The 14,374-nt window shown below is 35.5% G+C and overlaps 1 protein-coding gene across 3 annotated transcripts in view; it reads right to left on the bottom strand.

Annotated features, from left to right (window-relative positions):
- SGCZ (sarcoglycan zeta) overlaps positions 1 to 14,374 on the bottom strand; it is a 186,135-nt gene that overhangs the window by 104,580 nt on the left and 67,181 nt on the right. For 2 of the 3 annotated variants that reach the window (XM_027885559.1, XM_027885561.1), the window contains exon 2: positions 6,185 to 6,286. In XM_027885559.1, the coding sequence (XP_027741360.1) occupies positions 6,185 to 6,286 (102 nt within the window). Of the gene's footprint in view, positions 1 to 6,184; positions 6,287 to 13,931; positions 14,034 to 14,374 lie in introns of all 3 variants that reach the window. The other variant, XM_027885562.1, reaches the window with a different exon arrangement.

Consider the following 14,374-nt stretch of genomic DNA (forward strand, 5'->3'; position numbering starts at 1 on the left):
TAAGCCAGGGCTAAAAATCTATCAGTATTTGGGGGAGAGAGAATTACGTTAATTTACTTTTGTTTGTGCTTAATGGCTTACATGGATATTTTTCCCCTGCAATGACTCCCACTTTTTCTCCTCAGTTTTATCTGTGCATCCATAGTTCTAAGATTTATACAGGTGAGCAAAAACAGTGGTGCACCTGAAGTGTATAAAATAGGATGCAACAGATAAATGTTCTCCATGAAGAAACACAAGCTAATTCCTGCACAAAGAGATAAAGACAGACATAGATTCTTCTGCTTTACAAATCACTTGTAAGACCTCTGCTTTTACATTATTGTGCTGGATCAGATTTTTATGGAAATGCTAATAACTTTTTTTCTTCATTTTAAACATACAGGATTTATTTAAGTAATTTATTAGACTGTGCAATGTGCAACTACATTATTTCAAAGTTGTTCAGGGAAAAAAAATGTCACTCCTTATTTCACATCTCAGCTTAAGATGCCCAAACAGTTAAAACAGCTCAAACAAAATACACTTTGCATTAAGATCAGATACAAAACAGAATGAAAATCAAACTGAAATGTCACATGGTTTCACTGAAGTTTTCCCCAGTGGAACACTGACATATTACATGAAGGAAGTACTTGGAAAACTTAAAATGCAATTGATATCAACAACAACAACAACCAACTCCCAGAAAAACAGATGCTACTTCATTGACTTTCCCACACCCTTCTGAAGAGTGTTCTCAAAACAAATTCAGTTCCTCAGGCTGGTATAAAATAGGGTGGATATAGGCCACTGAACTTTATTCATGAGCTATAGTCAGCTAAAGGAAAAGACTTGGGTCATATTAACTCAGAATTTTCAGCATAAAAAGCAGAGATACTCCTTGACTGAGTAACAAGTCACAGCAATAATAATAGGAGTTTAGGCTGACATGAAAAAACATGTTCAAAAGATAGAGTTGTTCAATTGGATGACCCTCGGACAGATTTCATTGAAGTATAGCAAATCAAGGACAAAATCATGAATCATGGAAGTTCTTATCAGCTGTCACTGAAGAGCAAGCAAAGCCAACTCAATTTCAGTGGTAGTCCCTCCAGAGACCATCAACAAATATAGGACTGATCTTTCCCTTGGCAAAATTTGTAATGAAGAAAATCTCATATCTTGTTCATAGCCAGTAAAAGTGACACTATTGGAACTACATTGTGTTGATAGCCAAAATGACTTAAGGAGTCATTTATGCCTGTCTGGGTTTTTGAAACCAGGACAATAATGGCTTTATCCTTAGTGACAGGTGAGTGATCCTAAGGGCAAGGCTTGAAGAGCAGGTGTCATAAAAAAGAACTGGGGAGCATTTCAAGTTTTATCTGAGCAGACTGTGACATGTAGCTACAGAAACAAGTATTGCACTTCACACTGAGTAATAACAATGGCAGATCCTTTGATACCATTGTAATTTTTTTTGATATTACAAACAGGGTGAGCAGTGACATCTCCTAAATGGAGTTTCTCTGATACATATATATATGTCACTAGTGGTAGGACTGCATGATTCTCAAACTACTTTGACTGCCTGGCAGTGGTGTATCTCAGCAGAAAAAAGAGAGTATATAGCAAAACTGGCCTTGAAATTTTAGAAGAACATGTTTTAGTGGAGGGTGGGGAAATATGTTCAGTCAACAAATGAACATCTTGCAAGGAAGGAAGACTTTGGAAACTTCAGCTCAATCAGTCTCACATCAGCTCCTAGCAAGATTATGGTGGACTAAAAATCATTACAAAGTAGCCAGGGAAAGAAGGCAACTGGGACAAAACAAGCATGGGGTTAGTAAGGGCAAGGAGCACCTGATTCAGTGGTTTTCCAAAAAGAGAAGACTGGTACAAAGGACAAGATGAATATATGTTCTTCCCCAACTTCATAAAGGCTTTTTGATGTGATCTCCTATGCTGCCTCTTTGTAATGCTTTCAGATGGAGAAACTCAACAAAGACATTGTCTCAGAAAAAGAATTTGGGGTTCTGACAAAGACACTTAAGGCACAAACATAAATCTAAATATGTGCAATGTGCTGGCTGAAATCAGCAAAGATTAATTCTATGTTGAAGATTATACACATAGATAGTGAAGAAAGAAATATACTTTATTTTTGTTCTCATGAAAATGGCTCCAGGTTTGGAACTGAAACAAAGAAAAATAAAGCTTTCTAAATATTTACAAGGATATTCAGTCTCCACAGTGAAAATCTGGAGAAAACATATACCTGAAAGAAGTCCTGCTTTGAAACCCACCTACAAGTTCTTAGTTCATATACAGTGGCACATTTTAAAATGCAAGATATACAGGGAGTTTTCAGAGTTTCCTCTGTTCAGTTAGAAGTCTATATACATCCTCTATTTCTTGCTTTCTAGACATTTTACCATGAATTTAACTGAATTATTAAATTCAGTGTTCTCTAAGGATATCTCTGGAAAACACATGCTTATTTCAGAGAATATATTTTTTTATTCAAAAAAATAAAAGCAATGCCCTCTAGTTTAAGGGACAATGACTAACTTCTTTTTATGCAATGAAAACAAATTAACAAAAAGATTACTTGGTTTTCTTGGGCCTTTAAGTATGGTATGTGAGAATGAAATAGATTAATAAACCCATGAATACATTCTCAAGAAAACAACCATGAATTGATTTAATTGTTATATAACAAACTATTAAAACTTTAACCTGATTGTTTGCATTCAAAAGTGCATTAGTATAATGATTTTAGGATGCAGTAGTATAACGATTATTCATAAGAACTGAAATATTGGATTCTGCATTATGTGTTACTTGATTTCATACATCTTATTAATGATACACCATAAAGAATGTAGTTTGCATTGTTTGTTTGCATCATATCAGTGCAAATGATATAAACATGGGAAACAGAACACAGTCTAGATGAAATTTACTGGTTTCAGACTACCAATTTGATCAAAAGTCAAAGGAGTCAATTCAGGATCAAATGACCCCATATCTGCTCAGGTTCTGATGCATCAGTTCAAGTTCTGATATGCAGTGAAGTCATTTGATGAAAATACAGAAGTTTCTTTTCTGTGTAAACATGGGATTGGGGTAGGAACCCATGGTTCTGTGGAAAACACTAACTGAATAGGGTAAAAAGGGCAAAGCAAGAGGAATAGGGTTAGGGAAAAAGCACATTCTGAGTAGCCTTCTCATTCATGTAACTTCTACAGATAAAACAGGAAATACTCATTTTATTCGAGACCTGGATTTTTCATTACTACTTTTTGTTAAAAAATTGTATACTGTCAGGAGAAAATATCACTGGAAGTTTTGTTTTTAAGAATTCACGAGAATCAGTTTTCCAAGTGACTGAACTCTACATATTTTAGCATTTACTTTAAGTAGTCAGGGCTTTAATGAAGCAATACAAGATAAAAGGCGATTTTTCAACCTATATACAAAGTTCAATACAGTTCTCCTGATAAAGGCAGTTTAAGGTCTGCATTTAACCCTGCATAAATTATCTTATTTGGGCATCATTTTGCATGAGGTAAATGTGGCAATACCAGCATTTGTAACCATATGTGAACTTTACACTAGCAAACCTCACCATCCTCACACTTAAATTGCTGCAGCAGAGAGCTCATTTCAGCCTAGCTACTCAGCAGACTGCCTGGGACTCTTACCAGCAGTAGTTTACTATCAGAATCAGAGGTGAACCCTCTTATACCAATGAACACATGTTATCAGGTTCAGATCTAGCTTACTAAAAGATAGCTCCAGCAAATATGCAAGAACCCCGCTCATGCCTCTCAGCACACCCACCGCTGTACCTCACTGTTAATATTGTTGGTCTACCCACCTCACTCTGCTTTGTGCTGGATAATGGGAGAATAGGGAAGCCCTGATCTCCTGGTCTGACAGCCCTACACTGACGTGTCTCAGAGGCCATTCTACAGACTGTGTCACCATTGCAGAGTGCTGTTTTGCAAAGTTACTATTGAATATATTTATTAAAAGTCACCTCAAGAGTTAATCCAACAATGTCACTTTAATGGATGTGTTCTTTTATAGGGGAATGAGTAAATTTGCTTAGAGAGCAAACTCTCCTTCTAGAAAATAAATGATGAGTTGTCAGTTTCACAGTATATTTTAACTCCAGTATACATCAAACTTAAATCATTATTTCTTCCATGGAAAAAAGAAAGTAAAAGCATTCCCGTCTGTATTACCCAAGGTAAACATTATATCAGTATTACTGACTGTAATAGGAGCTCAGGAAACCTAGCGCACTTTTAGATTTCTACTGTACCAAGGTCAATTCTGTAAGTGACAAAACAGCTAAGGTCACATGCAGATGCCACACACCTGTGGGAATACCCTACAGAGACATTACAAATTCCTACTGCTAAACTGAATACAGCTCCAGAGGTTTCCTTTGTCATTCACTCATGACATTCACATTTGCATACACTACAAGTTACTGAAATTTAGCACAAAAACTCCTGAGCAAGTTGGTAAAAGACTGGAAAGTGAACCTAGTTCACAAGTGCTGCAAGATGAGAATTAAGTCTGTATAAATACCACTTTTTTATCTAGCTAACAAGTGATTTAATATTAATGCATATAAGCAGACCTGGAACACCAAAAATATATTACTTGAACTATTTTGTACAGTTAATGATGAGCTCTATCTTCTGCTGGTTTGAAAACATTTACTGACAAGTCTGTATGTTTTTCATCAGTATCACAAAACTAGAGGAACACTGTATTAGGCTTCTAGTAGACCCTGCATCCTGTTCTTTTCCAATAGTTCCATTTGCGTGCATTTTTTGTTCTGAGATTTGTTAGCAGCTTAATGAAATTAGGACCCCACTTGAATCTGTTATTATTCTCACTTGAAACAAAAGTTTCCATCTTCACTTTAACAGAACTAATGTTCTGCAATATCAATCACTGTGCAAGAAAATATTCCAAATCATAACTCTCATGTACAGTAACAGGGCAGGGAACAATAGAACATACACCCTCCACTCACAGAAAAGAAATGGGAAAAATACACACATCATGACTAATGTTCTGCCACCTTGAAGGAAAAGCATGCTGGCCTGGAAGGTTACTTAAATATTAGAAAAGTTTTCATTACCTACAACAATACTGCTACTCTGTTAAACATTGAAAGATCTTAGTTTTATAGAAAAAGAAGAGAAAGAGACTACCTCGCAGATTTCTTCACACAAGAGTGAACTAATTAAGAGAAATGGGAAACTGTCATGATGTCATTTATTAATATACTTGAGACTTTTCTTATATACATAGGAGACAGGTTTTAATCAACAAAAATTGTCACAAAGGCATTTAGGCTCAAAATAATTTTGTCTCCTGTCAACCTTTGCAGTATGCATATTAAAATGCTTTGCAGATGGTTAACTGAAAAGCATTGTAACATTCCTCTGTGATCATAGGTCATCACTTGCATGGTAAAAAGAACTTTAGAGGTTTCCAGTATTTCAAAATAATTTTTTTTTATTCATTGACAATACAAACAGCATAATTCAAAACTAAACAAGAGTTAAAATGAGCTACAATTAATTTCTTAATACATATTAACTTTGGGGTTTTTTCCTCTGTAATAACCTACTGCTATGTGATAAAACAATTACATTTAAACAATATTAAAAAGGGTTTGCTTTGAAAAAATTATTCCTAGAGACATTATACAGTATAGGAAGATTGCCCCTACCTACTGAGTAAAACAAAATAAAAATTAAAATTAAAAAAAGGAATGGAAAAAGAAATCATGATATCTAATACCAGAAAAAACAAAACCATTCCTTATTTCACTGCATTTTGCACTTATCACCAGCCTTGTTTTTCTGGAGTTCACATCAAATGAAGACTGAGCTGTTCCACTCCCAGTGCTGAGGTAATTTGAAGTATAAAATATATATGCTTTGAATCTCCTTTCATTAGGATAAGACATTTCTTTTAAGAGGCAAGCAAGGTTTCAGAAAAAAAAAAAAATTGACATGAAGGAAGCTTTCACTATTAAGGCCCTCTCAAAGCAAACCTCTACTGATTACTAATCTAGGAGGTGAAAGAATTAAACTTTGTAGTTTGAGACTGAAAAGATTAATTTATATTAGCTGTAAATTAAGAAATAAAGATGAAAAACACCTACCTTCCGGGAATGGATTTCTTTCACATATAGTGGAAGTAGAAATTCAGATATTCCTTCAAGTCGTATTCCTTTTTTAGTGACTCTCAAATTTCCCATTCCGTCCTACAATCAATAATATATATATATATTCACTTTAGGAAACAACCTTATCCAGAACAAGCTAAAAAGAACACAGTAGTTTGACCTAACACCTAAAAACAATGATTGCTATCCCACAGTCCCCATCTCTCCTCGTGATCTTGGAGAAGAGGCAGATGGGCACATTTATAGCCAAAGCTTCACCTAGGATGGAAGTATTTAACTGTGCAAGCTGATGCTGACCTGCCTACATTATTCCTTGGCTGGACCTAATGCAAGAGTACAACTGTAGATCATCAGTATTTCCTGTACTGTAGAGATGAAACTAAATCCTGAATTTTATAATTGCTAAGTAAAAGAAGTAGTTAGCTTTTGTCTAATATAAATATATATATATATATATATATATATATAAAACATAGGGTAAAGCAATCTATTCATTGTTATATCTTGAATCCTGGTTTTGCTTTTCCCAGAAATTAAAATATATAAGAAAGTATCTTGCAGGAAGAAAGAAAACAGGTTTTAGCAGTTGCTCATCACTACTGAGAGCATGTTGCTCGTGAAAATAACAACTTCGAAAATGCTGAGGGTTGGTTTTAATTGTTTGTTTTTATTTATCTGAATAGGAAAGGCACCATTGTAAAAGCCTGGATGAAATAAGCAAACCACATGATTCAATGTTCAGTAAAATATAAACATAGAAAAGTGGCATAAGGTTTCAGGCTCCATTCTTACAGGAAAAAACAATGAAACCTGATTGATACTCAAGAGACAGAATCATTTTGCACACTGATAGAAATTCAAGAATTTTTATTCCTAGAATTTTGCTATTATAGTCCTGACAGAAATATAATGCTTCAGTGTACAGCCAAAGGAATTCAACTTGATACACCCAAGTGCAAAATTTGCAAATTCAACCTAATTGCTAATTACATATTTTGAAGACATTGTTGACTTTAGTGTAGTGGAACAGTGAGAACTTGCACTTCTACTCTGTTGGCTGAACTGTGAAACAAGTAGCCTCTGCTTGCTGTGCAACCATAAACAGCTGGGTAACAGTGTCCCCAACTGCTATGGCTGAATTGTCAAATAATTCTTCTTAAAAAAGGGATGTTATATGTTACAGTTAAAACAAGTTATAAGATGTTTATACAGATAATTTCACATAAAACTCTCAGGTACTTGTAGGCTTTCTAACACAGAGTGCAATATGAGACAGTGATGCCTGGTTTTGAAAAGGAAGTAAGATAAATTAGAATTTGTTTTCAAATATACAGTCTGCATTAAAAACAATTAATTCTTAATTTGCCCAGTTCTATTGTAATAGAATATAAAATTGCAATGGAAAAGGATAATCTGAGAAAATACAAAACACACGTATTTTTGGAAATGAATACTCAACAAGAATTAGGTACTGATATGTTAATTTGGATATAAACAGATTTTCTAACTGGAAAGTTCAATATGTTGTTTTATCTGCTTCTGTGGAATGTTTGTAACTGACAGGCACAAAATAATAATCACAATAAAAATGGGGGGGAGAGGAGGAGGAAATGAAAGAATCCCAAACCCCAAAATATACAAAAATGCAAAGTCAAGCTACCAGAAAACTAGAAATGCGGAAAATAAAGTTGTCCAGGAAATTTCCATCTGTTCCATCTTGCAAGTATGTGTGCAACAAAAGTTTATAATTTTATACAATATTTACCTTCCTAAATCTCAACTAATTCCACACAAGGTTGGCACTACTCCCAATTGGCAGCTACTCACTATTGCGCTTTCACCTCATTATTGTCTTTTCTCTACAGTTATTGCACTCTGTTAAAACTCTGCTTCAAAGACAGCACTTTCCATTTTCTTCTCAGTTTCTATTGTCATAAGTGTTTATTACTGAAGTTACACAGTTCTTCACAACTATTAATTAATTTTCAAAATACTTTCAGTAGCTTTATATTAAGCGATACTGTTCTTATGCTACTGATAGGGACCTAAAATGTGAAAATTAATTCACTTCATCATTTTTTTGGTATTTATCACATCTTGTCTGTTTATTTTCAACAGCAGGAAGTTAATTTGTACAGCAAGATTAAACTACCAGAGTCTCAGAAAAAAACCAATGAGAGAGCTTACTCTGTCCATAAAGGCTTTCCCTTTTCTAAGTGACATTTCTAAGCCCTTGCTCTTCAGTTCTTCAGCAGTGAGATATCCATTTACCAGAGTCCAACAACCTGAATACAGACAGAGTCTGCACAGACAGAAGCACTCCAGTTTCAGTAAAATTACATTATTTGATAAGAGAAGACAGACACTACATTCTGAGGCAAAAGTCAAAAATGGTATTATAAAACTGGAATAGGGTGACTTTAACCTCAGTGTTTGATAAATGCAATAATCTTCCAGACAATAACTTCCCGAAGTGTGCTATGACTGATATGAAATAAGGTTGAATAGTAAAATATAGAAAGTAGTCAGATGTACTACTACTATTACATGCTTAATGAGGTTTGCCCCATTCAAAGAATCACTGCCCACTACATTTTTTTCATTAATAACTCCCCATCAAGTTTAAACAGGGGTTGGAATAACAAGAGTTTCTTTTTTCATTGAGTAAGAATGATACTGTTACAAATTAAAGGGTTTTCACAAGCAAAATAACTTGATGAAAAAATTATTAGTATTAAAAGATTAACCAGAGGAAGGTCCTTCTGCTAATACTCCAAATAAACTCCTTAAAGTTTAGGCTTTCCAGGAAACTAATACTCAAATTATCATTTTGGTGTGATTTGATTTGATTCAAATATAAAAACAGACTCAAATGAACTATTTCAGTATTAACTTAAATAAGTAAATGCTAAGCTCAGGTACTGGGACTGACTGGGATGGAGTTTGTTTCTTCATAGCAGCCTGTATAGTGCTGTACTTTGGACTTTTGGTTAAAACAGTGCCTATAATCAATGCTTTGGTTATTGCTGAAGTGATCTTCCACAGTGTCAAGCCTTTCTCTTTCCAATTCTGAGTTTGTTATATCATTTACAACTTTCCCTTTTTCTCATAAAGAATATAAAAAACCCTAACAGTGACTCTGTCTCCCTTTGTTGTTTTCCCTACATAAGACACTAAGAAAAACAACCCCTGACCAGGATTATGTACTTGAACTTACATACACAAGCACAGAGGAAACTGAAGCACAGTAAAATGAAGCATTGGTTATTCTGAACTGCTTAAAACATTAATAAATAACATTTTACATTTCAAGTTTGCATGGTTGTTTTCTTGTTATCCTTAATAATAAAATACACAAAATATCTGTTTCAGTACTTTACAGGAGGAACAACAAAGTAGATGGTGGGCCAGGAAGCCCATTGTTATCAGTAATATTCAAGCTTTTCAAAATTCATGATGTCAGATGTGATATTCTGCATGATTTCAGAGCGCATATTTAAACCCAGATTCCGTCTCCAAATGCTCACAATCTGAAGGAACCACTGGACAAAACATGGATGGGAAAAAAAATAATAACAAAGAGGTAGTGTTTAAACAAAGTGCCTAAACACACTGTCCTATAAATTATTAAGCATTCACTATCTGTTGCCTTGTAGGCATCATAGCAGAAGCGAAACATGAAATGAAATGTGGGTGATGTGGTTGCATCGGTATGAAAATGAAAGATGAAATGTCTAAGTGTACAAACATCCTATGCCAAAGGGAAAACAAAAAAAGGGTAAGATATCAGAAGAAACATGATTGAAATAATGAAGTAGAGGTAAATTATACTGAAGATGGAAAAAGAATACTGAATTTGATACGATGGCAAAAAAGCAGGTAATGTAGAGGAACAGTAATGGGGATGATTAGGAAGATGAAAGATGTTATCAGCTATGTTGTTGATAAAATGGAAGATGTACACAAAAGGTTAGGAGGAAGATGACAAAGGAAATTATTTGTGTTGTATTCACACATGCAGAAAGCTGGATTTAATAAACAGAGTTGAAGCATAATGCCAGCTAGAGAAAAATGGTTCTTGGACATAGTTATGGATGCACAATTGAAGGAAAAACCATAGGCAGCAGCTGTCCTGCATAAACAAAATGGGTAGTGATGTAAATAACAAAACCAGAGTGTACTTTCCTGGATTACCAGGAAAGGTCACTGAATTTCAATAGCCAAAAATAAAGGTAAAACAATAGTAAGGTATCCAGGAAAACTCTCTGGAATGGTAAAAATCTGGATTAATGGAAACATCTGCCTTCATTTCATCTGCTGAAAAAAATAGCTGACACTTCATAGATATCAGGGAAAAGCTGGGGAATAAATTACTGCAGTACACTGCAGCAAATGTTTAAAGAGATACAGAATAAAGAAAAAAATAATATGTAAAACTGTTAAAAAAAAGGTCAGACTACTATTCAAACTAACTGGAACTGGGGAAAATAAAAAAAAAGAAAAAAAGAAATAATTTCCCCTCAAAATTCTTGCCATCAACATTCCTTGTCCCCAAAGATTTTTTAATATCACCAGAAAATCTATGCTGTTCTATCAAAAAAGACTGAGAAACATTTTAACCTCACAAGCTAGAACTCTCATCTGCAGATTTGAATCCTAGATTTAAAATATTCCCTTATTTAGATTTCACCACTCAAAGAAATGGGATTCCTAACATTTTACAATCACTTGTACCTATTTTAAAGTACTTGTACCTTCTTAAATGTTTTCTTATGTTTTGACTCAATTTTCATTACAAAGACTTAACTTACAATAACATCATGAGCCATATCAAGGAGGTACTGAAGTCCCTACAGTCAAGCACATCATGCAGTAACTCCCTGGACTGGCACTTAGATTCAGCAAAGTGTCCTTTTCTTATTAAAAAACCCAAATATCATTAAGTATGAGCTATTTTACTGCATCCTTGATCGCACTGTAGCAAAAAGCATTAAAGAAATCATTTTTCAAGGCAGTCCAGTCTAAGGAACCTATTACTGTCAAAACCAAAAGTGATTATTTTCATGTGAGGAAAAAGTGTCTCAAACTGGGTAGTTGAACAATTTTGCTATTCAAGTGTGACTATAAAACATTGCAGTCTTTACAGTATCTAAGTTTAGAATTTTGCTTAGTATTCCAGTACAAAGAATGTGTGCTTTTCAAAACAGCTTCTACACATCTTTCAATAAGCAACACCTTGCTCTGTTGGTGCACTCAATAAAATAAATGGGACAAAGAGTGAAGTAGCTTGCTGCAGATTGATCTTTTGCTCTCAGGGCAAAGGAAATGAAAGTGTAAGAAATGCCACAAAGGTGCTTGTAAATAGCTTCTCTTTCATCTAACAGCCTGTTCAATAGAACACTCATCTCCTAAATGATAGCTTCAAGTTCCTTCTCTGCAACTTAAAGGCATTAAAAATACTAACCTTCACTTTTTTTGAGGAGTGTTAAAGCCACAATGACCCAGGGACCCACCTAATCTCCTTGCATATAGCTCAGCATAACAAAAGTCACTGAGAAATTATTGGTTACATTGGGAAATGGGGGAGGTCTTGTAAAAGAGAGAATTTCATGAGAAAACTTTTTAAAAAAAAATACTGCATAATTTTGGGGGATGATAGTGTGTTCTCACATATTATAATTTCCTATGGCATGGCTAAACTCCTGATCACTAAAGAACAGTGAAAGATATGCATTTGTGAATCAACATTTCAACCTACCTGAGAGGAGGTGTAGCTGGGTGGGGGTCAGTCTCTTCTCCCAGGCAACCAGCAGTAGGACAAGAGGGCACAGTTTTAAGCTGTGCCAGGGGAAGTTTAGGTTGGATATTAGGAAGACATTTTTTACAGAGAGAGTAATCAGATATCGGAATGGATTGCCCAGGGAGGTGGTGGATTCACCATCCCTGGAGGTTTTTATGATGAGACTGGATATGGCACTGAGTGCTATGATCTAGTAACCACGGTGGTGTTGGATCAAGGGTCGAACTTGATGATCTTTTCTAATCTGGTTGATTCTATGAATATTCCACTGACTTTTGTAAGAGCGCAAGTTAAGAGACAAACAGGAGAAGATGATTTAGAAAGTAGTTTAGTATCACAATTAATCCCTTTAAAAGAACAGCATCAAAATCACCTCTGTCATCAGATCATTCTCAGTCTACAGCCCTGGGGATGCTGTTTGGACACAAAGCAGCTACCTGCTGTTCTATCCACAAAGGAACTGTGAAGGGAAATACTTCTATCCAGGTTCTGCACTCAAACCAGGGAACACAGATCTACATCTTCTAAAAACAGGAATGAGGAACAAAAGTCCCTGTAAAAACCCTTTTGGAAGCTGGTAGAAGACCCATAAGCAAAGCGGTGAAGCAGAGAAGCCCGGATGATATAAAAGGATATCAATAACATGTTAGGCATGAGGAGTTTCAGAGAAAAACTACTTGACCAGCTGGAAAGGAATGCAGGAGTACCAGACACGGTGGGTGTCCCCAGAGAAGCAGCTGATTAGGGAAGCAAATGGTCCAATCCCCAATAGCAAACGTAGAACCCATCTTAGTGCTAGTGGAACAGAAGCAACACATTACTAACGCAAAGATCATGAGTTAGACTGGATTTGAGACTCACCAGCCATATGATTATTACCTCAAGCAGCTCATTTGTAATTACAGTAATAATATAACAATCTAGGGAGAGAAGGAGACGGAAGAATTCAAATTCATGTAGCACATCTTGTTGAGGAAGAACAATAAGGAAGCGTGAATAAATTCACTTGTTCTGAGGTTCAGACCAAAAGGGAGAAAGAACTCCTAAGTGACTGCAAAGGACAGTTACAAACTTAAAGAAAAACAAAACAAAACAAAAGCAACTAACCAACAACAAACTAAAAAACCAAAACACTGCCGCTCTGGGATTTCCCTTGAAGGATCAAGCAGACATGTATTTGTGAAGAGTAAAGCAGAGCAGAGACCTCAGTGATAACATAGGCTACTGACTAACATCCTTTGTGAATGCAGTGGAAGATAGGATGAAGAAGAAGCTACTGATATGCTTTCATTACAAGAGTAATAAAGGTAGGGACTGCTTCCCATTTGCCTCCCATTAACAAAGAAACAGTGAAGAATGTGAATATCGAGTGGTAATGTAGTTGAGGTTGGTCACAAAAGGACAGAATTCTTGAAAGTTAGAATAGAAGGAAGATGATTCAAACTAAAAGCAATGTATTTCAAGAAGGCAAACTTCAGTAAAAGGGCTCTTAGTGAAAGTTTCCTGTGAGATTTGCCTAAGGTGAAAAAGGAACTAGAGTGAAATGGTAGCTCTTTAACAAACTAATTTACCCGAAGAAGAAGAAAGGAGTGTGATACATACTGAAGAATATTGATATTTTGGATGGGTTTTTTCCTCCTGCTTTTCACATTTCTTCTTTAGTCAAAGGTTAACATAAATTGATTTTTGTTTTACTTGGTGCACCAGCAAAAAAAGCACTAGGATGCTGCAAGCAAAGGATGAATGCGTTTATGAATACTTGTATAACCTAGGTATTTCCTAGGTATAAGCCAACTGAGTAAAATGAACTTCATCTTGAGGTATACAAAATCAGCAAATGACAAAATATTAGCTAAAATGTGTCTGCAACAGCGACATAGCTCAGAGCAGTAGAGTGCAGCAATCCCTCATTTCCCCACTTACTCCATGTTGGCTCAGACTGTGGGGCAGTTTTTCTGCATGTGAAGGGGATTCCTTTTGGATGAAATTAAATCAGAAGATCTGTTCAAAGTGCAGCAACAGTCTCTAAAAGGAACAGAAAGGTCTGAATCAATGTGTGATCTGCAGCACAAGCAAGTCCCACAGCAAGTACCAAGTGCACATGCACTGACAGAATACTCTCAAACCACAGAGACCTCTTGTGTTCTTCTGCTTCTTGTGCCACTTATACAGCTAAAGGTCTCAAGGTCAGCAACCAGTTCACACAGATGCTCTTAGCTAAGGGGATTATTTTACACTGTACCAAGACCTCCTATGGTTGAATATACTTTCTTCTTCCTTCAGCTGTTGGATCCGTCTTCAATATATTTCTGATTTGCTTGTCTCACCTGCCTGCCTCTTTCTTTCAAAAAAAAAAAAAAAAAAAA

This window comes from Empidonax traillii, unplaced genomic scaffold (assembly GCF_003031625.1).
Source record: "Empidonax traillii isolate 1590-97213 ecotype Southwest subspecies unplaced genomic scaffold, ASM303162v1 scaffold167:size2001844, whole genome shotgun sequence".
NCBI classification, from domain to species: Eukaryota; Metazoa; Chordata; class Aves; order Passeriformes; family Tyrannidae; genus Empidonax; species Empidonax traillii.